This window comes from Ctenopharyngodon idella, chromosome 3 (genome assembly GCF_019924925.1).
Source record: "Ctenopharyngodon idella isolate HZGC_01 chromosome 3, HZGC01, whole genome shotgun sequence".
Lineage (NCBI taxonomy): Eukaryota > Metazoa > Chordata > Actinopteri > Cypriniformes > Xenocyprididae > Ctenopharyngodon > Ctenopharyngodon idella.
The window spans coordinates 56,929,609-56,957,035 of NC_067222.1; the positions used below are offsets into that span (position 1 = coordinate 56,929,609).

Here is a 27,427-nt window from a genome sequence, read left to right on the forward strand (position 1 = left end):
AAAGCCAGTATTCTCACAACACTTTTTTAAAAAGAAATGGTATCTGTAAGGATTTCCAGTCAGGGTTTAGACCGTATCATAGTACTGACACTGCTCTCATTAGAGATACAAATTATTCTTTTCATCTGATTGTGGTTGTATTTCTCTATTAGTGTTACTGCATCTTATGTGATGATTCTCTCTTGGAAAGAGAGCAGAATACACCCATCAATAGTCAGATCATCTGCAAACACTATGACTGGCTGACTATAAATGATCTCTTATATGTTTGTAAATACCTCAGTATTTGCAGCTGACAGTTTGGACTCTTCAGTCCATCAGAAAGAAGCTTCACTCCAGAATTCTGCAGGTCATTGTTAGTCAGATCTAGTTCTTTCAGGACAGAGTTTGATGACTGTAGAGCTGAAGACAAACTTTCACAGGACTGACCAGTGAGATTACACCCACATAGCCTGTGTAGGGAACAAAACAAACAGTGATATCAGTGTGATTGTCAGGGAGGGTTTATAATCTGAACTGCATGTTTGTGCTAAATTCAGTGTAATGGGACTTTAGCCATTAAAATATAATGTTACTCTTGAGGGTTAAGTTTATAACTCATTTATGCTCAACACTGCAGCACACTGTGCATGAATGCAACTGATACAGTTCAACTCACTGACTCAATGGTCTGGTCACAGTCGTTCTCAAGTTATCAACACACTGAAACTGTCCTACTAAAATAAGGCAAAAACTGGAAGTAATATGATCATCGGAGCATGGTGTGCAGAGGATTTGACTGATGAAATGAAAATAAAGCTACTGTAATAATCAAATGCACAAGGAAAGGGAACATGTTTTAAATTGTTATTATGATATGAAACAGTTCATTGAAACAAACTGTTCATAAGAATCGCTTAATGAACACAGGAAATTTGGGTATTATTTCATTGGAAATAATTGTAATTGGAAAACTACATTAAAAAAAAATTGCAGGTTTTCCAATAGAAGGGTCAGTCTTCAACTGCCTCATGATTTGATTATGATTCAGAGGGTAACGATTAGATTATAAAGCAATTCATGATTAATCTTTTCCTCCAATTCTTTGATTAATAACAATTATATTAATAATCACAATATAGTTCAAAAATGCAAATGACAAACAGTAGAACAAATACAATATAAGAAAGAAACATGAAATTAACAATGAAATTGTGCTTCTCTATTTAAGAAATATTACAGAAATTAAAGGGATAGTTCACCCAAAAATGAAAATTCTGTCATCATTTACTCACCCTCAGGTTGTTCCAAACCTGTATACATTTCTTTGTACTGCTGAACGCAAAGGAAGATATTTCGAAGGAAGTTTGTAACCAGGCTGCTTTGGGCCACCATTGACTTCCATAGTAGGAAAAAAATACTATGTAAGTAAATGGTTGCCCAAAGCATATTAAGTGTATTAATTCAGTGTATTAATTATAAATAAATTGATTGTTATTAACCCTTTCAAGTGTGAGTTTAAAATATTCTAACTGACCCCCTAGAGTGAGTTTTTTTTAAGGTGACCGTTATTTTAGAATGTTTGCCCTTATTGTTTCCATGGTGACGCGTCATGCATGTCACCTACGCTGAACGCAGCCACAATAACACTGTATGACAGATGGATCGCTATTATTTTGTTTTTCCTTTTTTATTTAAAATATTCACAAAATAGCTTGCCATGTCATCAACTATCTGATATTCCGATTTTCAAATATGTGTAAGTGAGTGTGTTTTGTTGTTTAAAAACCTTTATAAATGATCTTTATCTTGATCTATAACGCGAGATGGGCGCTGCCATCTTAGTTTGCTCCGCAGTTCGCAGAGTCCTGTCAGTCGGATTTACAGCAGATATCATAAGGAAGCATGGCGTTAGTTTTCACTATTACGCTGATGATACTCAGCTCTATATTTCTTCGCGCCCTGACGAAATTTACCAATTCACAAAATTAACGAAATGCATAGCTGATATAAAAAATTGGATGACCAGTAATTTCCTGCTACTAAATTCAGAAAAAACAGAGATTCTAATTTTTGGACCAAAAACTTCTTCACGTAATAACCTAGAATACTGTCTAACACTTGATGGCTGTTCTGTTAAGTCTTCGTCGTCAGTTAGGAACCTGGGTGTGCTCTTTGATACCAATCTTTCATTTGAAGGCCATGTTTCTAGCATCTGTAAAACCACATTCTTCCATCTTAAAAATATATCTAAACTACGACATACGCTCTCAATGAAAAATGCAGAACAGTTAGTTCATGCGTTCATGACCTCAAGGCAAAATTACTGTAACGCTCTACTGGGTGGTTGTTCTGCTCGCCTGATAAATAAACTACAGCTCGTACAAAATGCAGCAGCTAGAGTTCTTACTAGAACTAGGAAGTATGACCATATTAGCCCAGTTCTGTCAACACTGCATTGGCTTCCTGTTAAACATCATATAGATTTTAAAATCTTACTAATTACTTACAAAGCACTAAATGGTTTAGCTCCCCAGTACCTGAGCGAGCTCCTAATTCATTATAGTCCTTCACGTCTATTGCGATCTCAGAATTCAGGCCAGCTGATAATACCTAGAATATCAAAATCAACTGCAGGCGGAAGATCCTTCTCCTATTTAGCACCTAAACTCTGGAACAATCTTCCTAGCATTGTTCGGGAAGCAGACACACTCTGTCAGTTTAAATCTAGACTAAAAACGCATCTCTTTAACCTGGCATACACATAACACATTATCAATTTATATTTTCAAATCCGTTAAAGGATTATTAGGCTGCATAAATTAGGTCAGCCGGAACCGGAAACACTTCCTACACCAGATGTACTCGTTACATCAGAAGAAAAATGGCATCTACGCTAATATTAGTCTTTCTGTTTATCCCGAGGTTTACCGTAGTCAACCGGATCCGGGCCGTATCCAGGTGAGATCGAGGACCTGCGCCTTGACACGACCACAACGCACCCCTTAAGTATCAGCAGAGATTGAGTCAACTAGATCATCCACTGTGAGGGCCTCATCGACACGACAGCCACGACACAGTTCCTCAACAAACTGTCCATACCGGCGTGATGAATACGATCCTCAATTGGATGGAACTGGAATAAATACTTTGAATGTTGCGATCCTATCAGGCTTATGATAGCTACCTGAATCGTAACAAAGCACTGTTCGCCAGAGGAGAACTGGCCCCCCGACTAAGCCTGGTTTCTCCCAAGGTTTTTTTCTCCATTTAAACACCTATTTGCCACTTGTCTGCCACCTGATGTCACCTGATGGAGTTTGGGTTCCTTGCCGCTGTCGCCTTTGGCTTGCTTAGTTGGGGACACTTGACATTTGACTTGACATTTGATATTCAACAGTGCTTTGATCTGCCTGCATTGACACCATTCTTTAAGAGCTGCTGTGCAGCCAAAATTATATACCAGTTATCAATGTAAAGCTGCTTTGACACAATCTACATTGTAAAAAGCGCTATATAAATAAAGGTGACTTGACTTGACAGCACGTGAACTCATCAGTTTCTCCCGAAATATATCCAAGTAAGTGGCTGGTGAACTGGAAGAATAATAGAGTAAACTTTATAGTTGCTTAAGCCCATTATGTGTGTCTGATATGAATAAATGTCAATGGCAAATTATATTTGAATGGATTGTTATTGCTGCTTTCACTGATGTCTGACATCAGTGTGTATTTTATAAACTCTAAATGTATTGTTTTACTGGTGCTTATGTGTATTTAAATGTCTGAAACATTTAAAAAAAACCATTATGTGGCTGAAAACACTGCATAGTTGTGATATATGACAAGAGCTGAGTGTGTCCGTCTGGCAGTCAAAGCACGAAAGCACAGTTTGAATCTGGCAGTTATGTGACGTCGCTGAACGTTCTAAATCCCATATGTGGGACTGTACGACCAGGGGCACAGAAATAAAAATCCCATATGTGGGACCGTACCGCTCAAAGGGTTAAAGCTAAAAAAAGTTATTCATTCAAGAGCAGTGAGTGATTCCCTCTTATCTTTTGTTGTTTGATTAACATTAATGACACAGACAGCAGCAGGTTTAATGCTACTGTTATGCATTCCCAGTTTTGTGTACCATGTGTTTTTGTTATTTGGACTTTTAGGTTGCATTCTGCCCTGTTTTGTTCCTGTTTCCTGTTTCATTTGTAGTCCTTTTGTAGTTTTTCTTGTTGATTAGTTCCCTGATTGTTTCCAGGTTTGTTTTGTCATCCTGTTAGCCCTTGTGTATTTAAACCCCAGTGTTTTCTGTGTTCTTTGTCAGGTCATGTCCTTGTATGGGGGTTTTTGTTGGTGATCTCAGTTCTGCTCCTGGTGTTTTTGTTTTGTTGTATTATATCAAGAAAATGCAATTACCCTGCCTCCTTGTTTAGATTTTAGAAGTCTGTTGCTACACATTTGGCCAATGTATTAAATATTAGGCATTGCTTACAATATTATTATTATTTATTTTTGTTGGATTCTAAGAAATGTATTATACTGTATGGCCAGAGATGTACAGTTATTGTTGGATATGTGTGTGTGTGCCTGTCCATGAGAAGGAGGAGCAGAACTGGACTCAAGCACACAGAAGTGTGTGTGGTTCTATGTGTGTGTGCTCAAGGACACAGAGAACTGTGGTTCTACTCCTAGAACCTTATAAGGACATCAGCCATCTTGGATGAGTTTACTGGAGTTCAAGGACACAAAAGCCAGACAGCTTGCACCTGCGAGGCCTTGAGAAGGATCTGGAAACTTTGGGAAAGTTACAACGTACGTCAATCGAGAAGATAACCCAACATCTGCAATAAACAGCAGGAGTATAAAAGACTGATGAGTTGATTGCCTCTTCGGATACTGATACGTTAGTACCCCCGATGCCTAGAAGCCCAGAGCTGAGGACAAGAAACCCCAAGCTGAAGATGGGAAGCCCAGAGCTGACTACACCTTTGACTCAAAAGAGTGATTACTGTATTTTATACCTTAATGATGAAGTTTTATTTGCCTTTAAATTTTTGTTTATTATAAAAAGAAAAGTAACCAATTAAAAGAAATTTAATTGATTACAAAAGCTGCCTACCTTGGCTTGATTTATAGTGTTTTAAGACTTTGAACAAGAACGTACCACAGAGGAGTCTTCTGACCAAATTGTAAGTAATTTTAAATGCTTATAATTTAGGCCAGACTCGACTTACTTTACCTAACCTGAGAATAATAAATAATAAAGTTAAAGGTGTTATGATCAAAATACACACCGCAAAACATGGCGCCCAACGTTGGGGCATTGATCCATCGACCCCTGGCCACGGTCTATCGAGCAATGCTTTCCCATTCGCTTCCGCACTCGTGCGCTTGAGTTTTAGATGTAAAAACTTGGGAAGCTAGTGAATCACCAGGTAACCTGTAAGACCCAAAATGTAAATAATCTAGAGGGATTATTTATAGACGGCCCAGAAAGGGTTGAATTTGCATAGAACAGTTAACTTTACGAGCCAGGGAGCCATAAAGGTTAAGAAAGCTGTAGGAGAGACAGAAAGTCTCACATGGCTAGCCTCAGAGAAGGAGAGGCAGAGACAGCCTAAAGATAAGACCTGTTAATGAAGGATGCTTCGCTTATGGCAGGGAGAGCCCAGCGAAAATCCAGCAATGTGTTTAGGCTTATCCATGAGAGAGAAAAAAATTAGCCTTTCGAGCAGACACACCGGTTCTAGAAATGGAATGTGGCTCCTGTGACAGACCAAAATGGTCAAAACTTAAAGATTGAGGTAGGTCTAGCAGCTATACAAGAAGAAAAAGTGTAAATGGGGAAAATGTGTACCTGTGATAAAATTATAGTATAAGGCTCCTAGAACAGGAAAATGTGATAGGTACTGTTGATACATAAAGCTAAAGAAAATGTTTTACATTCTTATAGGTGTGGTAGAGTGCCAAAAAGAATACTATTTAAACCATTAGACCTGGATACAAAATATCAAATAGTTGTTAAAATAGTTATAAATGAATGGAAGAAATTCACCTAACATTGTCAGAAGACAGTTTTATGAAGTGGAAATAGGCAGGCTAAAAGTAGGACTTTTAATCTGTACCAATATGTGTTGGGAAAATAATCTTAAGTGACATGGTAATTTAAGAAAAAGTGAATTGAAAATATGATAATTGGTCCCAGCACAGTCAGGATGATTTCAGTGTAAAATAGGTGTACAGGTTAAAGAGAGTCTGTGAGCACAAGCTTGGACTCAAACGTGTAACAGTGGTGTGTATAAGATTGTCTCTCACACTGCACTGTCTGAGTAGAGAAAAGAGCTCATAGTTCAGAACGCTCGAGGCTAAAAGACTGGAAACTGATAACTTTTCTTTTAATAGAAAGTTAAAGAATAGTTAAAAAGGAGTAACAATACTGTAGTATTGAAAGAATATAATTTGAATTTCCAGACAATGAAGATAATGGAAGATAGACTGTTAACAATAAACTTATTATAAACAAACAAACAAACAAACAACAACAATGCAAAGTAGTAGGAACTATAAAAAAAATCATCTGAGAAAAGATGATGTGCCAGGACCCTCTCAGCCATCCACACTTCAGTATGAGAAGCCTGAAATAGGGAGAGATTTACAACAGAGACAGGGTGAGACAGAGCCAGAGGAGTTAGAGATTGTATTCAGAGCTTGAATTTGACTCTGATACCGCTGATAGTGAAAGCAGAGAATGTGATATATTATATTACAACTACTGTATATAATAATTGACGTAAAAGTAACACTTTACATACTGAATGATTAGCCTGAGGTTAAAGTTGGAAAACAAATATTCTGATATACCGAGAAAAGAGACACTTAAGAGATACTTACAGGGTTAGTTCACCCAAAAATGAAAATTCTGTCATTTTTTACTCACGCTCATGCCGTTCCAGACCCGTAAGACCTTCGTTAATCTTCGGAACGCAAATTGAGATATTTGTATTTAAATCCGATGGCTCCGTGAGCCTACATAGGGAGCAATGACATTTCCTCTCTCAAGATCCATAAAGGTATGGTTTGACACGCGATCCGAATCATGATTCGACATGCTGATTCATTATGCTCCGAATCTTCCTGAAGCAGTGTTTTGAAATCAGCCATCCCTAAATAAGTCGTTTTTTTTTTTTTTTGCCGCACCAAAAATATTCTCGTCACTTTATAATATTAATATTGAACCACTGTACTCACATGAACTGATTTAAATATGTTTTTAGTACATTAATGGATCTTGAGAAAGGAAATGTCATTGCTCCCTATGTAGGCCTCACGGAGCCATCGGATTTAAACAAAAATATCTTAATTTGTGTTCCAAAGATCAACGAAGGTCTTACGGGTGTAAAACGGCACAAGGGTGAGTAATTAATGACAGAATTTTCATTTTTGGGTGAACTAACCCTTTAAGAAAAGAAGGGCAAAGAAAGTTGTGCCTAACAGAAATTTGACTTACGGACAGATAAAGTCAGCCCGGTGTTCACCCTTAACCGTATTGCTCAAACCGAGGGTCTAAAATGGGAAACAGATTTTAATGCACTAGGAACTATAAGTGAAGAAGTAACTAAAGTTTTAGATCTATTGTCATTAAAAACAAAAAAATGGATTCTGAAAAGAGAGTTAGAGAAAGTAAGATGCCAGCAAGAATATCAAAAGCCAAGAGAGTGTTAAAACTGGCAGAAAGAATTTTCAGAGCCCAGATAAAGAGTTGGAAAAAGACCAAAGTAACAGTGGGATTTTGATGATCCCAGTCTGGATTTTAACCCCCGGAGTTCAATAATGAACAGAATAGTGTACAAGAAAGAATATTGGAATTATAATTTTAAATATAACTGTGGTTAGTTATATTTTGTCAGTAAATCAGTAAGAGTTAAAGGGAAAGGACATTAAAACCCTATAGTGCTTATGTGGACAGGGGTCGAAGATGAGTCGAAGATACCCCTGCAAGACAGACCTCTATCAACTGAAGTTTAATTAAAATAATAAATTATTGAGAAATATCAATGGATAAAAGAAAAGTGACATTTAGATAAGTAATAACTAAATTTTTAAATTACACTTGTAGACAGACTGGTTGTTGAAAAATACCAGAAAAATAAAGGGCAATAAATTGAAAGAAAGAAAAGCTGAAGCTTAGCACGATCTCAGTTTATAACATGACAGTACAATCTAGAGAGAGTTAAGAAAAGTTAAGAAAAAAGATTTAAAAAACCAAATCAACAGAAGATTAAAAAAAAAAAAAAAATGCTAATACAATAGAGTAACTTAAAACAGTGATTAGTAGTCCAATTAAGTTTAGAAAAAAATAAGATTGAGAGTAGAAAACAGAGGCTACTTGAGAATGATTGACTAGAAAAGTTTAGAAAAAGGGAGAGACTGAAATACCACAGGTTTTCTACAGAAAAACTTTGCTACCACAAGGTAAGAAAGAATATAATTTTTTATTTTGCTATTTAAGTAAAATATGGAATTACTGTTATTATGGGTCATACAATTTCTTACTGCTAATAAATTAAGAGATTTTGCGATTAAAATAAGTAGAGAAGAGAAAGAAAAAGTTATAATTGGCAAAAGTGCTAATTAAAACCATACAATCCAACTATACATGTGAAGTATGAATTTTTATACAGAAACTGTATTTTTAAAGTCAAAATTATATTGAAAAAATTATTAAAGAGGTTAAGAAACCTGTTACTAATGGTTAAATTTAAAGAGAGTCATTTAGGGTAGCGACTAAGTCAAGTTTAATGCTTTGAGCTGAAGGAAAAATCCATGATAGAAAAACAGAATGAGAGAAAGAGATGGAAACCTGATCTTAAATAAATTTAGATAACAATGTTAGGTCTATACCTAAGACATTTAGGAAAAGGAAAATGCTTTTACTTTAAATAATAATATTTATTAATATTATTAGATTAAAAGTTATTTTAATTTGTGAGCTAGGTTTTTTAATAGTAGAAAGTTTTAAAGGAGTTTAAATGTCCATCCTTTCATCCTTCCAGCCTCTCAAGTTAGCCAAGGAAACACTCTGGATGGATGGTAGTTGAAATGTGTATTTAATCATTTGATTTTGAAGTCTTTTTGTAATGATGGGTCGACAGCATGGAGATCCATTTGCAGCTTTTATTAAGAATAGTGTATACACAGGTAAGGGCAGAGGCAGAGACGTAAACGGGGACAGGCAATGGTCGAGGCAGGCGGCAGACAAACGGTATCAGGAAGCAGGCAGAGATCAGGGCAGGCGGCAAACAAACACAGTCCAGTAAACAGGCAAGGATCAAGGCAGGCAGCAGAGAATCACAAGAGATAAACAGTCCAATCGGCAACAGTATAACAATCCACAGAAAACGTTTAGAAATGATCACCGGGGCAAATCAAGACTTCGCAGTGTGTGTGTGTGTGTGCGTGCTGCTTAAATAGTGTGAGTGTGATGTGGTGCAGGTGTGTGTGCAGTCAGTCCCAGGAATGAGGGCCTATGGGAAATGTAGTCCGAATGATGGTATCAGTATTCCGGTGAAGGCTCCCTCCGGTGGTGCGGGGAAGGAAGTGCGGGAGCCTCACTTGTGACAGAGCCCCCCCCCTGCGAGCGGCTCCAGACGCGAGGAGGCGGATGACGCCGGGGTCTACCACGTGGTCGAGGGGCCGGTCTCTCCGGATGCGTTCTATGAAACTCTTCTGTGAGTGAGGGGTCCAGGATATCATCCACATCGACCCAGGATCGCTCCTCCGGGCCGTACCCCTCCCAGTCGACCAGGTACTGAAGTCTCCCACCCCGGCGCCTGGAATCGAGCAGTTCTCGAACTTGGTAAGCCTCCTCGCCTTCGATCAGCATGGGTGGGGGGTTGCGGGCCTCGGCTCCCTCCGACTCCCCCCTCGGACCACCAGAGGGTTTCAGCAACGACACATGGAAAGTGGGAGAAACACGGTAGTTAGCAGGTAGGTCTAATCGGAATGACACGGGTGTAATTTGTTTAATAATTTGAAAAGGCCCTACAAACCTGGGACTGAGCTTTCTGCATGGAAGTCGGAGGCGGAGATCTCGTGTGGATAGCCAGACCCATTGGCCCACGGTGTATTTTGGACTGGGACGCCGGTGACGATTGGCCTGTACCTCCTGCCTTCTCACAGCGCGCTGCAGATGGTGATGGGCGAGGTCCCAGGTTTCCTCACTGCGTTGCAGCCACTCTGTCACGGATGGTAGATTAGTGGGTTCGCCGGACCAAGGGAAAAGTGGTGGCTGGTAGCCAAGTACACATTTGAAGGGAGTCACGCCGGTGGCGGCTTTCTGGAGAGAGTTTTGTGCGTATTCCGCCCACATCAGGTAACGACTCCAGTCATTTTGGTTTTGTTGGCAGTAAGTGCGTAGGAATCTGGTGAGCTCTTGGTTCATGCGTTCTGTTTGGCCATTGGATTCGGGGTGATATCTTGATGTGAGACTGACATTGACATTCAGGTGTTTGAAGAAGGCTGCCCATACCCGGGACGTGAACTGTGGCCCTCTGTCCGATACAATGTCCTCTGGCAAGCCGTAGAAACGGAATACATAGTTGCAGAGGGTCTCTGCTGTTTCAAAAGCAGATGGTAGTTTGGGTAGTGAAATGAGTCGACAGGCTTTGGAGAATCGGTCCACAACCGTAAGAATGGTGGTGTGGCCACGGGACACAGGGAGGTCGGTGACGAAGTCAATTGCTATGTGGGACCAGGGACGTTGAGGAATGGGCAGTGGCTGTAACAACCCGGAGGGTACTTGTCGGGATGGTTTTGAGGTTTGACAGGCTGTGCAGTTCTTTACGAATTGAGTGGTCTCCGCAAGCATGGTCTCCCACCAGAACCGGTTCTGTAACAGATGGAATGTGGCAGTAATACCCGGGTGACCAGAACTGGGAAGAGCATGCACTTGATGTAGTAACTTGTTGCGGAGGGCTTCTGGTACGAACGTGCGATCTGGTGGGCATTCCGGGGGTGGTACCGTCTGTGCGTTGAGTTCGGTGATTTCTGTCATGATGTCCCATTGTACGGGAGCGACCAGAAGTTTGTTGGGGATGATGTTTTCTCTTTGTTCTCTCTACCTCCTCCACTTGGCGAGACAGCGCGTCGGCTTTGAGGTTCCTTGAGCCTGGTCGATATGTCACGGTAAACTGAAATCTGGTGAAGAACATGGCCCACCTGGCTTGTCTGGGGTTTAAGCGTTTGGCTGAACGGAGATATTCAAGGTTCTTGTGGTCCGTGAGTATGGTGAATGGGTGCTGTGCTCCCTCCAGCCAGTGCCGCCACTCCTCCAACGCTGCCTTCATGGCTAGTAGCTCCCGGTTGCCTACATCGTAGTTTCGTTCTGCTGCTGATAACTTCCTCGAGTAGAATGCACACGGAAACATTTTGGCTGGATTTCCTTGACGTTGTGAGAGTACGGCCCCGATGCCTGTGCTGGATGCGTCAACCTCTACGATGAAGGGGAGCTCTGGATCTGGGTGACGGAGAATGGGAGCAGTGGTGAAACGTTCCTTTAATTCCTGGAAAGCCTGTATCGCCTCATTGGACCAGGTGAGACGGGTGGATTGTCGTTTGGTCATGGAGGTTAGAGGTGCTGCAATGCCACTGAAGTTCCTTATAAACTGCCTGTAGAAATTAGCGAACCCAAGGAATCGTTGCAGTTCTTTCAGTGTTCGTGGTCGTGGCCATTCTAGAACTGCTCTCACCTTGCTGTCGTCCATAGCCACTCCCTCGTGACTGATGACATACCCCAAGAATGACGTGGATGTGCGATGAAATTCACATTTCTCGGCCTTGGCGTAGAGTTGGTGTTGAATGAGGCGTTGTAGAACAGCCCGGACGTGTTGGATGTGTTCCTCAAACGTGCTGGAATAGATGAGGATGTCATCTATGTAAACTACGACCCAGCGGTTGAGCATGTCCCGGAAGACATCGTTGATGAAAGACTGGAACACGGAGGGACTGTTGGCCAGCCCGAACGGCATCACAAGGGTCTCGTAGTGGCCAGTGGTGGTGGAAAAGGCAGTTTTCCATTCGTCCCCCTCTCTGATGCGTATCAGATTATAGGCACAGCGAAGATCCAGCTTGGTAAAGTATTTAGCCTGCCGTAACTGCTCTAGAGCTGCTGGAACCAGGGGCAAAGGGTAACGAAATTTGACGGTGATATCATTAAGTCCGCGGTAGTCAATGCAGGGTCTGAGACTACCGTCCTTCTTCTTGACAAAGAAGAAGCCTGATGCTGCTGGTGACGTTGAGGGCCGGATGAAACCTTTGGCTAGCTCCTCTTCAATGAATTTTTTCATAGCAGCAGATTCGGGTTGGGATAAAGGGAAAATTCTGCCCTTGGGGGGCGTGGTACCTGGTAGTAAGTCGATGGCACAGTCACTGGATCGATGTGGGGGTAACTCGGTGGCTTTGCTTTTGCTGAAAGCGATTGCCAGGTCAGCATACTCGACGGGAATGTGGGACTCGTCGGAATTAACTGTGTGGATTGATACAGCTTGAACTGGTAATGGGGTGACTTGTTTCAGACAAAGTTCATGACAGAATGAATCCAACTGAATAATCTGTCCCTCCTTCCAGGAAATATGTGGGTTGTGGGTCCGGAGCCACGGGAGACCAAGGATGACTGGATTGTTGGGTGAGTGGATGACGTAAAATCTGATGGGTTCATGGTGTAATACTCCTACTTGCAGGTCAACCTCAGCAGTAATGTGTGCGACCTTCCCCTCTCCGATGGGCCGACCATCTAGCGCCTCCACTGTCAATTGAGAATCACAAGCCGTTAGAGTGATGTTGTGTTCCTGAATGAAAGTATTTGACATGAAGTTGCCTGCAGCCCCAGAGTCTATGAGCGCCTGAGTGGGTATGCACTGGTTGTTGACAGTCACATGTACTGGTATTTTGAAACTGTTAGCTGAATAGTTGGTGGATTGCTGGGAACTCACCGCTTTCGGGTTAGAGGGACTTGGCCGGATGGGACAATTGATTTTGATGTGGCCGGCTTGGCCGCAGTACAGACACAGGTGGAGTTGTCTTCTTTCTCTTTCTTCTGGGTGTAGCGGCGTATAGCCGAGCTGCATGGGTTCTGGAGTGGGGTTGGTTAAAGTTTGGGAAGTGGCCCCACGGAGCGGACGTCGAGAGCGAAGTAAATTATCAATTTGGATGGCCAGCTCTATGAATTCGCTAAGCGTTCTTCCCTCGTCACGGCAGGCTAGCTCGGCTTGAAGTTCTAGGGACAGACCTTTGCGAAACAGCAACTTCAACGTGTCGTCGACCCAATTTGTTTGAGCTGCTAGAGTTCGGAATGTGAGAGCATACTCAGCAGCGGTGGTTTTGCCCTGGCACAGCGACAGCAGTTGATCTCCAGCGCTCTTACCTCCCGCGGGATGTTCGAAAACCTCTTTGAACTTTCGAAGAAATGCGGAGAATGTGGGAAACGCGGAGCCGTCCTCTCCCCACACCGCCGTGGCCCAATCCAGTGCTTTACCAGACAACAGCGAGCAAACGAAGGATATCCGACTGGAATCGGAGGGATACAGAGCCGGCTGTTGGTTAACATAGAGTGAGCATTGAAGCAGAAATCCCTTACATTTAGCTGGATTGCCATCAAACTTCTCTGGGAAGGCGAGTCGTGGATTCACCGCAGGAGCAGGAGTGAAGGCCTGGTTGTCGGGAGCCGCGGGCGGCGAGGTGGCGGCCTCGGGAGGCCTGAACCGAAGGCCCTGTAGAGTCTTTACCAGCTCCTCAGTAAGGGAAGTCAATCGATTCAACTGATGTTGATGAACTGCGAGCTGGTTGGCCTGGGCGGATAGCTCAGTAGAGAGCTGCAGGATAGCTGCTGGATCGCTAGTTGGCGAAGTCTTCTGTAATGATGGGTCGACAGCATGGAGATCCATTTGCAGCTTTTATTAAGAATAGTGTATACACAGGTAAGGGCAGAGGCAGAGACGTAAACGGGGACAGGCAATGGTCGAGGCAGGCGGCAGACAAACGGTATCAGGAAGCAGGCAGAGATCAGGGCAGGCGGCAAACAAACACAGTCCAGTAAACAGGCAAGGATCAAGGCAGGCAGCAGAGAATCACAAGAGATAAACAGTCCAATCGGCAACAGTATAACAATCCACAGAAAACGCTTAGAAATGATCACCGGGGCAAATCAAGACTTCGCAGTGTGTGTGTGTGTGTGTGTGCGTGCTGCTTAAATAGTGTGAGTGTGATGTGGTGCAGGTGTGTGTGCAATCAGTCCCAGGAATGAGGGCCTATGGGAAATGTAGTCCGAATAATGGTATCAGTATTCCGGTGAAGGCTCCCTCCGGTGGTGCGGGGAAGGAAGTGCGGGAGCCTCACTTGTGACACTTTTATTAAGAATAAAATGTTTAAAAGCTGTAGAGGTTGTACTCAAATTGCTTAGGAAGTAAAGTTTGAGGATACATATAAAAACAATGATTAATGATTTAAAATGAAAAAAATATTATTGATTGATGTGGTTGAGTTTTTAGTATTTTGGAATTTGACAAATACACAGTTTATAAAATATTACAAAATATAATACTGAAGGTGCCTGATGGTAAAAGAAGTTATAAATTATATAGTTTAATGGGTTACATTAAAATTGGGATATGTCGAATGGTGAAGCCTATTCACACTTAAAAGAGGATGATTAAACTTGACAGAATTAAGCAAAAGAAGTGTTAGTGCAATTAAAGCAGATTTTCTAATGTATACATTAAACAATAGAACATTAGACAATAGATTTGAATATTGATACAATAGGATATCAATAACAGATAAAAGACATACCTGTTTGAAAAGAAACTAGCAATAAAGAAAATCCACTGTGCTTGATTGTTTTTGTTAATAAAATGTTAGCAGTTCTTTGTAAAAATACTCCAAGCTGAAAAGTTCGGACCGAGGTTAGAAGTAGATGCAGCTGTAAACAGCTCATATGATGAAGATTTAAAAAGTGCCTCAAATACAAAAATGGCAAAGGAAGATAAATGATAAATGATAATAAAAAGAAAATAGATATCTGATGTTGTAACAGCTGTTAGTGATGAAAAGTTAGAAAAAGGAAAAAGATTTGTTTAAAAAGTACAATTGTTTGTAAAAAAAAAAATATATGCACTGAAGATTTAATTTTGAAGCAGGAGAAACGACCCGAGATAAGAGAGTCAGTTCCAGGCACAGCGCAGAACTCAGACCTCCGTGTCAAGGGCACTCAGAAAAAGGAGGAATAAGAATTTCACCACACATCCCAGCAACAGACAATAAAAGTGTAAAAAGATTTTTAATGAAAAAAAAAAAAAGATTGTTATGCCAAATTGAAAGGTAAATAAACTGGACTGATTTCTGATTTAGTTAAAATGTAAAAAAGTTGGGAGGACTTAACCTTTTCACCCAACCGGACAATTCTAAAGAAAACAGTAATATCAGTGGCAATAATAAAGCTCATAAGCTAGCTTGAATGAGAGAGGGGCAGTACTTGGAGAAACAGAACCTAAATAATAAACAAAATATTTATGAACAAGTTAATGATTTATGAACACCTAAGTGAAAATATGATCGAAGTTTGACAGATAACAAGATACATATTCCTAAATGAGGACAGACATATTGAGAAATAGGATTACAATATTAAAAGGTATATGTTAAAGATATAATTGAACTATAAAGGATGAGTAGGTGTATATATATATATATTCGAGTATAATAACAATATATTACAGAGTGAATCAAAAGTCAAATATGGAGGTTATAGATAACAAGGAAAAATATATTTAAATCATTAATTAATTGGGTTACATGGTTAACGGATTTTTAGATTGACAGCCATGATTGACACTGGGTCGCACCAGGAAGGGAATTCGTTGTAAAACCTGTGCCAAATAGATATTTGGATGATCCACTGTATGACCCCTAACGGAAGCAGCCAGAAGAAACAGAGAGAGAGAGGATCGTAGATGAATGAATTTTGAAAATTTACAAACATAACAAAAGCATTTGTAATTTTAAATTCAGTAGAAGAGGTAGTGACTGCTTTTGTTCTGACCACGAAACAGTTGTACTATATTTTAGGAAAAAAAAAAAAAAATTTGAATATTGATTATCTGAAATAATTTTAATTCAAGTATTAAGATATGCACCAGAGTGATGGAAATGCTAAAAAGCTGTTGATAGCTGTCATGATCACCGTCAGTTCCTGTCAGTTCCCGGACTACAGTTCCCATAATCCTCACTGCCAGTCACATGCACACTCCACACCAATCACCCGTTGCCACATACACCTGTAGCCTATTATCTGGACTATTTAAGACTCACTCACACACCACCTCATTGCGAAGCCTGAGGAATATGTTGTGGAATATTTGGACATTGCTTATTATTCAGACTTGCTGGACTGTGCGCTGGTAGACTTTTTCTGTGAGGGCATTAATCAGCCATTCAAATCACAACTCATTTGTAAGGGACCCCGTTCATCTCTAAGTCAGTTTCCGGATTATGCTTTATTGAATGTTGGCTCTCCGTTTACTGTGGGTGTCGCAGAGGAATGCGACACCACGTCTGGTCATGTAATGGCTGCCGCGCCAGATGACACTCACAAAATGGCGGCCACCATAATAACAACACCAAGTCAAGTCAGCACTGATTATCCTGAACCAAGTCAAGTCACAGTTGACCTCCGTGAGCCAAGTCACATCTCCGCTGATCTGCCAGAGCAACGGCACATCTCCGCTGATCTTCCAGAGCAACGTCACTTCTCCGTTGATCTTCTAGAGTCATGTTCCGTCTCTGGATCAGTTCGAAAACGGAGAGGGTTGCTGTCCAGTGTGGATGATCCACCATTAACTTCAGTACGAGCAGCTGGCATCCTGAAAACCCCGCCGGCCGCTTCGCACTCAAGCCCGTCGGTTGCTACGCTCTCAAGTCTGCCAGTTGCAACGCACTCTAGTTCGCCGGTTGCAACGCACTCTAGTTCGCCGGTTGCTATGCACAAGATGGCCACTTCGTCAGTGTCCAGGGACAAGATGACCGCTCCAGTCTCTGCACCCGAGCCCGCTCCAGACTCTGCACCCGAGCCCGCTCCAGTCTTCACCGAGCCCGCTCCAGACTCCGCACCGGAGGCCGAGTCAGCTCCAGACTCCGCACCGGAGGCCGAGTCAGCTCCAGACTCCGCACCGGAGGCCGAGTCAGCTCCAGACTCCGCACCAGAGGCCGAGTCAGCTCCAGACTCCGCACCAGAGGCCGAGTCAGCTCCAGACTTCGCACCCAAGCTCCTTGCCCTGCCAGCGCCACCCGAGCTCCATGCCCTGCCGTTGCCACCCGAGCTCCATGCCCTGCCGTTGCCACCCGAGCTCCTAGCCCTGCCGGAGCCACCCGAGCTCCTTGCCCTGCCGGCGCCACCCGAGCTCCTTGCCCTGCCGGCGCCACCCGAGCTCCTTGCCCTGCCGGCGCCACCCGAGCTCCTTGCCCTGCCGGCGCCACCCGAGCTCCTTGCCCACGAACCCGCCACGGCCTCCGTTGAATTCCCCAAGAACTTTTTTTGGGGGGGGGGGGCATATACCTGAGGGTGGGGAGCTTGTGGGTGGGGACCCTGCACGGCCGCGACCATCAACGGCCTCCGAACTGCTATGGCCGCCCATGGACTATAACTCACTATGGTCATCTTTGGACTTTGTCCCGCCATGGCTGCCCAAGCCACCTGACCTGCCGTGGCTGCCCAAGCCACCCGAACTGCCGTGGTTGCCCGAGCCACCTGACCTGCCGTGGCTTCCCGACACTCCTGACCTGCCGTGGCTTCCCGAGCCACCCGACCCGCCGTGGCTGCCAGACACTCCTGACCCACCATGGCTGGTCGACACCCCTGACCTACCGTGGCTATCCGTGGCACCTGACCCACCGTGGCTGCCCGTGGCACCTGACCCACCATGGCTACCCGTGGCACCTGACCCACCGTGGCTGCCCGAGTTCATGAAACCTGCATTGGAGACCCCGTTCCCGTCAGGACGCGCCTTCCGGGAGGGGGGCGTTATGTCATGATCACCGTCAGTTCCTGTCAGTTCCCGGACTACAGTTCCCATAATCCTCACTGCCAGTCACATGCACACTCCACACCAATCACCCGTTGCCACATACACCTGTAGCCTATTATTTGGACTATTTAAGACTCACTCACACACCACCTCATTGCGAAGCCTGATTCACCCTGTGTTCAACTCTGAGCGGTTTCCTGTGTTTATTGTCTGCCTGTTATCGATCCTGTCTGGTTACCTGTTTATGATTCCCTGCTGCCTGCCTTTGGACTGTTTATTGTTATCTGGACTGTGAACGTTATCTGCCTGTCCTGACTACTGCCTGTATCCTGACCACAATTCTGCCTGTCCCTGCTGTCCCTGTTTGCCCCTACTTTGACCCTGCCTGTACGACCACGCTCTTTATAATAAAGCTTGCAAATGGATCTCTGCCTGAGTCCAGCCTCGTTACAATAGCCTACTGATAAAAGTTGCATCCAAGATGTGATTAAAAAAATTCATGTTTTTAATTTTGCAGCTATTATTTAGCAAACTAAAAATTAACAATTGCTTAATGCAAAGTGAGGTACGAACTATCTGAATAAAGTTACAGAGCTTAACCATTTTAAAATTTGAAAAGAATAATAAAAGTTTGGATAGTTGACAAAGAAACTGTTGGATTATTAGAACATTTCCTCTGATATGAAGGGAATTTGTTCCTTGCTATAGAAAAACAATGTGATAGAAGATAATTAACAATAAAATTATGAATAAGATAAAGACAAATGTTAAAGTAAAGATAATTAGTCAGAAAGATATTAGGACTAAGAATTTTAAGAATTTAATCATAAAATGAAATGCATACTGTCAACAAACATTGAGCAGAAAATGTAGAGATAGATAGGTAGGTTAATAACACCTGTAAAACCAATTAACTAAATAAATAAGATGCAAAAATGTGTTGGGAAGGTATTAGAATATACAGTATTTACTGTGATGATTCAGCTAAAAGTATAACCAGGGTTCAGAGAGGAACTAAAGGTTAAACCACTGATAATGCCTCAAAAACTGCTTTAGAAGGAGCCATGGAGGTAAAAAAGAGCCTTGTGTGTATCCTCCAGGAATGCAGGATGAGTTATCCTCAAAGTAATAATGACCCAGAGACTAAGTGAGCACATGGATGACTAGGATTGAAATCTTGCTTTAAAGATGGCAAAATATTCCAACCAGAAAACTGGTTAATTGGAACAATTGCTAAAAGCTATTTAGAATATAGCAAAAGAATGCATAAATTAATCTCCCAAAAAGGGGAGAATATGATGAAACGTAGTATTATGCTTTATCAATTTTGACAAATTGGACAAATATTAAGTATAAATAAAATAAATGTATAGCAGAGCTGAGTTTCCTGTGTGCCAGTGAACTTATGGAAGGGGGAGAGGAGCTGTATCTCCTGGCAGGGAGCCACAGAAGGACAGGACAGAAGTTCTCTCAGCACAACAGGACAACTCACAGCAGGCTGCAGGGTTTAATAATAGTGAACAGGACCACCACCTCAGAACCTCAATTTCTTACCTGTGCCATGGGAAAGAGCTGGCACAAGATTAACAGAACAGTAAATTATTAAAAGGTTCTGATGTGGGTGGAGTAATTATTTTGAATTTACTTATCAGAAACAATGAAAGTAAATAAAGACCACAAAGAGCAAAAGCACATTTTTGCCCAAAAAGAACAAAAAGAATGCTGAAATGTAGAAACATCCAGCCAATAAGAACCAATTTTTGTGGGATAAATTATTAATTTTAAATAACTATAAATGTAGCAGGAATGTGGCTTTTAGTTGATTTTACTGGACAATTGATTGTACAATTGACCAAAGCTTTTGAAAGCAAAAGAATAAAAAAGTAGCAATGATAATTTCTGCTATAAAGAATAGATATATCTCTGTTGCATGTGAATACAACATTGGAAGAATCGAGCCAATGTGAGAAAAAATATAAGAATGTTACTGTTGAAAAATCTACAAGTTTGTATTACAGAAAAGTAGAAAATATATATTTAATATTACATAAAGGAAGATAATTTGGATTAAGTTATAAAAACATATTGGCACTGAAGAAGAGCGTCACCAAATGTATTAAATGAAAATTAAATGAAATAAGGAATACCTAATTGGTTTAAAACAGGCAACAGTAGACATTGAGACATATTCCTAAGATACATTTTTTAATTAAATATAAAATATTATATGATGAAACAGCTGAAAATTATGGGATATTTATATATGTATGCAATGGTATGAAGAATCCACTAGGTAAACTAGAGTCCACTAGAAGATAGATGAAGTAGATAGATGAAGAGGAAGGCAGTAATTATACACTATAAGGTGATTATACACTGTAGGGACTTTATAAACCTAAAGAAAAATTACTAGAAATTGAAATTTTGTAGATAAGAAAGATTAAGAAGTTTAAGAAGAACATGTATGACAAAATAAATATACTGAATTGTGTAAGAATGTAATTTTAGAAAAGCTAACAGAGACAAATCCTAAAAATCATAATACAGTTAAGATTATGATGCTTATTTGGTGATATTGAAACAAACATTAATCAAGAGATAGTGGTGATATAAAACAGAGTAAGATAATGCATGGATAGGAGAACATTACCTCGTGCTTGTAGTTAGAGTTAGAAATGAAAATGATTGTCTAAATAAATTCATAAACAACAAAAATAATTGAATAAATGTCAGCTGTCGGCACTTTGTGTAATAGTAATAAGATTCTGTTTGCATATGTGAAAATATCATATTTTCTTAGTGTAAAGTCACTACATATAGTATATTAAGGAAGTTAAACTATGTGTTATGGTAGCTGAAGATGAAACTCTGTGATTGTAGTACAGGTTATAAGATAAATTTGTAAATTTTTTAATTTAAAATATGAAAGGCTTAAATTGTTAAATTTTAAGATTGGGAGACAAATTTTGTTCACAAAATTGACAATGGGAGCCTTATAGAAACAAACTGATTTTTGATATAGAATGTATAAGTTATGTTTGAATATAATTCAGAAAAATATCAGAAAGACTGTTGATACAAAGGTTTAATTAATGGATTGTTTTAAAAATAATGAATGTACTGAATGAATAATGAATGAACTAGAGAAACTCTTTTGTAATGTATTATTTGTAATGTGAATATTTACTATGTATTATGTACATGTTCAAGAAATGATTACCGAAATAAGTGCAACAATTTTGAATGAAATGAATTGCTTGAAAATATTTCACCCAGAGTTTGGCAATTAGATATTTACAAAGTGATGGATAAGGAACATTTTGCACTGTTTGAATTGGTTAAATGTATGGGGTATTTTAATATGTAGCTGGAGCAAGAAACACCCCAGATACTAATTTTGTGCCCAAAAGATCCGAGGGAATGCAGGCGGACCAAGTTTCCAAGGTATATGGCCTGGAAGCTCAGATCCCCTTTGGCTTCTGCAAACTGTCTGAGCCAGGGGAGGAGCCGCACGTTCCTTTGGGAGGACCTGAAGGGTGCTTGAAGTAACTAATGGATTCTTTGTAGGATCCAAATTTGGCTTATATTTGAAACTCAAGCAGAGCACAAAGTTTTGCCCTTAAATGATACTGTACAGAGAAATATAATTGATTATTAAAATTATGGAAAGCAGAAAACTGGGTGGAATGTTACCTGAATGTGTTACTAACCAAGGAGTTTAAGAATTATGAACGAATGTACATGTTACTGTTAAAATTTGAAGTGAACAACGTTTGTGTGCCACAACTTTGAGAATGTTGAATAACGAGTCAGGATAATTGCAGGGGGTGTTGCAAAAGGGGGTGTTGTATTATATCAAGAAAATGCAATTACCCTGCCTCCTTGTTTAGATTTTGGAAGTCTGTTGCTACACATTTGGCAAATGTATTAAATATTAGGCACTGCTTACAATATTATTATTATTTATTTTTGTTTATAAGAAATGTATTATACTGTATGGCCAGAGATGTGCAGTTATTGATGGATATGTGTGTGTGTGCCTGTCCATGAGAAGGAGGAGCAGAACTGGACTGCAGCACACAGAAGTGTGTGTGGTTCTATGTGTGTGTGCTCAAGGACACAGAGAACTGTGGTTCTACTCCTAGAACCTTATAAGGACATCAGCCATCTTGGATGAGTTTACTGGAATTCAAGGACACAAAAGCCAGACAGCTTGCACCTGCGAGGCCTTGAGAAAGACCTGGAAACTTTGGGAAAGTTACAACGTACGTCAATCAAGAAGATAACCCAACGTCTGCAATAAACAGCAGGAGTATAAAAGACTGATGAGTTGATTGCCTCTTCGGATACTGATACGTCAGTACCCCCGACGCCTAGAAGCCCAGAGCTGAGGACAAGAAACCCCAAGCTGAAGCTGGGAAGCCCAGAGCTGACTACACCTTTGACTGAAAAGAGTGATTACTGTATTTTATACCTTAATGATGAAGTTTTATTTGCCTTTACATTTTTGTTTATTATAAAAAGAAAAGTAACCAATTAAAAGAAATTTAATTGATTACAAAAGCTGCCTACCTTGGCTTGATTTATAGTGTTTTAAGACTTTGAACAAGAACGTACCACAGAGGAGTCTTCTGACCAAATTGTAAGTAATTTTAAATGCTTATAATTTAGGCCAGACTCGACTTACTTTTTATTAAATCTCACTCTGCATTTGGATCCAGCTCTCCCTCGTTTGAGTTTCACAATCATTATAGTCACACATCAGATTTACCCCCAACTCTTTGCGTTCACTTAAGACATAACCGACTATGTTTACATGAATATTCCTCAAGACAGATATTTTGAAATAATTCTGTGTATCTAACCATTCGAGCGCAATACAACACTAAAGAGAACTGAATTTCAGATTGCATGTGTCTGAGACAGGAGTCTTTTTGTGAAAACCGAAATCAGGTTTTCTGCCTTGTGTGCTTGGAGAAAACACCACTGATACATTCATACAACAATATAGACAGGAGAAAATATGTGCTTGTCATAGATATGAAAACAGCTATTTGTTCACATTTTTGAATATAGAAAATGAGTGAATGTCAATGTCAAACCTCAGTATGTTCAGTTTACAGTTTGAACTCTTCAGTCCATCAGAAAGCAGCATCACTCCTGAATTCTTCAGGTGATTGTTGCTCAGGTCCAACTCTCTCAGATGGGAGTTTGATGATTGTAGAACTGAAGATACAGTTTCACAGCAAGTTTCATCAAGACCACAGCTGTCAAATCTGCCAAAACAGAACGTTTAACCATATTATTTTCTGATGTTCAGTGTTTTCCAATAACACATTGTACCCTTCATAATCAGGACAGACAGATATTTTATTATTCAGTATTTTTACATTTAGTTGTTTAGTGATAGAACAAAACCTTTAATTAAACAGCGATCAGTGATGTAGCGTCTGGACCAATCAGGCACACAATTATTCATTATATTTAATGAATTACCCATAAACTCACTCTATCAAAGTTCTGTGAACCCATCCCCCTAAAACTGCAACTAGTATGCCAAACGTAGCTAACACACAGGCAGAACTAGGTGTCATGTTACAGATACATGGTACTTTTACGATCAGAAAGAATTTTGCAGAGACTAGTGACTCTGACTTCATTCTTTCTGAGAAGGACAAATAAACTCTCTTAATCCTATGTATTCTCTATATAACCATATGGGAAATGTATAAACATGTATCAAATTTTCCCATCTCATGACTTTCCTTTTATAGGCTTTATTCTATGTATTAATTCTCTCTTTTGAACTATTTTGGTATTAATGTTCCAGAGTTGCAAATGTACAGTTAACTGAAATTACATTGGTAGCATGTTTGGGATCTACGGACTCCAACTTTCGTTTCCTATTTGGTAATTTATGTTACATGTTACTAACTCTGTGACACATTAGTATTATAAGAATCTAGATGGTTCTTCTCTCATTCATCCAATCCAGTTTCTTATGCTAATATCCTGCCAAAGTCACAAAGACTCGTAAAGTTCCCTCTGAGGGGGCAACTCCTTATTGGCTCGTACACCTTAAGAGGGTGTGACATCTTCACCCCTTATATTGACTGATCACAAGATCAAGCTCTCTTCTCTTTTACTGACAAATGCTGATGTTAAGATGATGCTGTGAGAAGCTAGAAGCTTCTAAGGAACCCCCAAGCTTGTGCCAGGCTTCAGCCTAGAACTTCCATTCACCAAAGATCCTCTGAATCTAACTGGTTCTCTTTCATCAAGACAATATCAGCAAAGATTCAACGGGAGCCTCCACAAATCGCATCAGGACAGTTTTAATTTAACTTGGAGAGACATCTAAGTATCAAACTTAGTCTCATTATCTGATACATTGAATATCCTTACCCCTTTTAAAGAAGGGCCTGTTAAAACTAAACTGATGGTTTGCTCAAGGCTGTTGATCTGCTGAATTTCAAACAATACTGTAGCTTCTTGCTTTCCTATACTCTGCTTTAACTCTCTCTTTCCCTTGGTAAACTGTATGCATGTATGTGTGTGAATGTTAGAGTAATTAAGTGTTTAGTGTAGTTAATAAAGTCTTGTTCACGTCACACGTAAAGTTGTCCGTGTTTCACGCTCATATACTGGAGTCCCTATTCATGCAGATCCTGACTACAGGCTCTGAGTAGTACTGTACAATAAGATTGTTATTTCCCATAACCTGGAAATGAACATTTCTTAGAATTAATAAACAATTAACACTGTGTGTTCATTGGACAACAGGTTAATTGATTGTAATATTAATTTTATTACATTAAGTTAATTTTATTAACTGATCCAAATATTTATAATTAATTATAACTAGTTATTGTTATAGCTGCTGTAGTACCAAGTACGACGGAGACGGAGATGACGATAATAACAATACTTTACTGAAAACACAGGAAATTCCAAACAGGGCGAAGACAGCATTTACAAGTGTAGACATAAACGAGAACAGACAAGGAGTGAAGGAGAACACAGGGTATATATACATGTGACTAACAAAGGGAGCTAAACAAGGTGATGGGATAATTAACGATACACAGGTGGATAAAATGAACTAATCAGACAGACTGGGGAAAAACTAGGTCACAGGACACAGTACATGTAACATTATCGCCTTGCGCCGTATAGAGTCCAACTGAGGAGGGGAGGGCGGGGGCTCTGGAGGAGGGCGAAGGGCAGATGAAAAAAGAAAAATTAAGCCAGTCCATAGAAAACAACTAATAGTCCAAGGGGGAGTGGAGGGTGGGAGGAGCCAAGGGGAAGCCTGAAGCAGGAGGAGCCAGGTGTTAGTCCAGAGACCAACCATGATGAGGCCCCAGGGTGGAGTCGAGGACGGGAAACGCCATAGTGGGGAGTTGAGAGGCGCCACCCTGGGGACGGCCGATGGAGATGCCACCAATGATGGAGATCCAGGTGGAGCTGGAATGCCGGAGAGCCCAACCGACACTGCTGGATCTGGAGACCGAGCTTGAGCCGGGACGACGAGCATCCGAGGTGGAATCCAGGAACCTGAAGACTGAGACGGAGGCGGTGCGACTGAGGACGAAGGAGGAGACGAGGGGAAGGGGGAGCCAGGTGAAACCGCAGGTGCAGGCTGGACGACGTCTGACCAAGTCGGAGCCTGTGGGACGAGGGAGCCCGGTGGAGTCTTGAGGCTGAGGGTTTCAGGTGGAGCCGAGGGAGGGAGGAGCCACAGCGAAGGCAACGCGTCGACAGGCCGCGGTGGAGTGTTGGACTCGAAGGCTGGAGGCGGAGCCAGGAGATCTTCTGTCCACGGTGACGCTGGTGGCCTGAAGCTTCAAGTTGGGTCCATCCGCTTGCGTGATGGAGCTGATGAGAGGCTGAAGGATACCAGAGGCAGAGATGAGTAGATGGTTTGAGGAGGCGGGAGAGGGAGGTTGGGAGGGAACACAGGGCTGGACGGAACCAGCGGGGAGACAGACAGTTCTGGGCTGGACGGAACCAGCGGGGAGACAGACAGTTCTGGGCTGGACGGAACCAGCGGGGAGACAGACAGTTCTGAGCTGGACGGGACCAGCGGGGACACAGACAGTTCTGAGCTGGACGGGACCAGCGGGGACACAGACAGTTCTGAGCTGGACGGGACCAGCGGGGAAACAAGACATGGGGAATATACCTCCTCAAACACCTCCAACATATCCAGAAACGTCTCAGTGGTAATAGCCATCCCATCCACCGTGGTGAGGTTGTGGGCGGGGCTCTCCTCCCAGCCCTCGAACTCCACTAACACTCCCTCGACAGCACACGATGTAGCGGGCTCACGCACCTGGTCAGACACACCTTGCGGTTCACACCCCGGGGCGACGACTCCTTCCGTCCTCTCTTCAGGTTTGGCCTCGTTCGTCCCGGCAGGTTGAACTCCGCGGTCTGCGGTGGGCTCTCGTTTCTCCATCGTGCACGTAGTCGATGGCGGATGGCTGGTCTCTGGAAGTGGAGTGGTGCTGGTGTCGTCCTCAGCGGGGCCGATGGTGAACAGGGAATTGTTGTTCACCAGCACCCACTCCACGTATGCGGCGAAATCCTCAGTTGGACCGCCCGCTGGAATGCGTGCCTTGGACCGCTCGCTCAGGCCGGTGTGATAATATATACAGAGCGAGCGGTCCGGGAAGTGAGTCAGGCACGCAAGCTGGAGAAAGTCACTGGTGTGATGTTCCAGCGAGCGGTCTCCCTGCTTCAGGCAGAGGAGCTGGACAGCGGGTAGACTCATAGGGAAAAAACACAAATAAAAACTGAAGGGAAAAAACGCCGCAAAAAAAAAAACTGTTTCGGTCTGTTCTTCTGTTACAGCTGCTGTAGTACCAAGTACGACGGAGACGGAGATGACGATAATAACAATACTTTACTGAAAACACAGGAAATTCCAAACAGGGCGAAGACAGCATTCACAAGTGTAGACATAAACGAGAACGGACAAGGAGTGAAGGAGAACACAGGGTATATATACATGTGACTAACAAAGGGAGCTAAACAAGGTGATGGGATAATTAACGATACACAGGTGGATAAAATTAACTAATCAGACAGACTGGGGAAAAACTAGGTCACAGGACACAGTACATGTAACAGTTATGATTAATTATTCATATTTATTTTGAGCTAATTTGCTACAGTGAAATTACTCACAGGGCTTTTCTGCAGCATCTCACAGCTGGAACGAGTCTCTTGTAGCCTGCCTGTGATGATGTGAACCTCTTTGGGTTGAACTCATCCAGCACCTTCTCTGACATTTTTTCAGAATGTTTTCAGTTTTTTCCCTGGATGTTCATTTGAACTGAGGTATCTCTGGATTTCCTTATATAATGAATT

At 41.6% G+C, this 27,427-nt stretch overlaps 3 protein-coding genes across 3 annotated transcripts in view; all 3 read right to left on the reverse strand.

Moving 5' to 3' along the window:
• The window catches only part of LOC127508849 (gastrula zinc finger protein XlCGF8.2DB-like), a 537,748-nt gene that overhangs the window by 209,318 nt on the left and 301,003 nt on the right, over positions 1 to 27,427 (reverse strand). The window lies entirely within an intron of this gene.
• LOC127508848 (uncharacterized) overlaps positions 1 to 27,427 on the reverse strand; it is a 630,120-nt gene that overhangs the window by 144,660 nt on the left and 458,033 nt on the right. The window lies entirely within an intron of this gene.
• LOC127508000 (NACHT, LRR and PYD domains-containing protein 12-like) lies at positions 100 to 27,373 on the reverse strand. The gene is made up of 4 exons (XM_051885461.1): positions 27,245 to 27,373; positions 23,155 to 23,328; positions 279 to 452; positions 100 to 181 (listed from the first exon to the last, which is right to left on the reverse strand). The coding sequence occupies exons 1-4, from the start codon at positions 27,346 to 27,348 to the stop codon at positions 100 to 102; spliced, it is 534 nt and encodes a 177-aa protein (XP_051741421.1). The 5' UTR covers positions 27,349 to 27,373.

What these genes read in the sequence shown, in the direction of transcription:
- LOC127508000 (XM_051885461.1), bottom strand. Translation starts at nt 27,348, where the DNA reads ATGTCAGAGAAGGTGCTGGATGAGTTCAACCCAAAGAGGTTCACATCA. An exon ending in AGATGCTGCAGAAAAGCCCT is followed by an intron (nt 23,329 to 27,244) that starts GTGAGTAATTTC and finishes CTGTTTTGGCAG; the next exon opens with ATTTGACAGCTGTGGTCTTG. An exon ending in TGTAAACTGAACATACTGAG is followed by an intron (nt 453 to 23,154) that starts GTTTGACATTGA and finishes TTCCCTACACAG; the next exon opens with GCTATGTGGGTGTAATCTCA.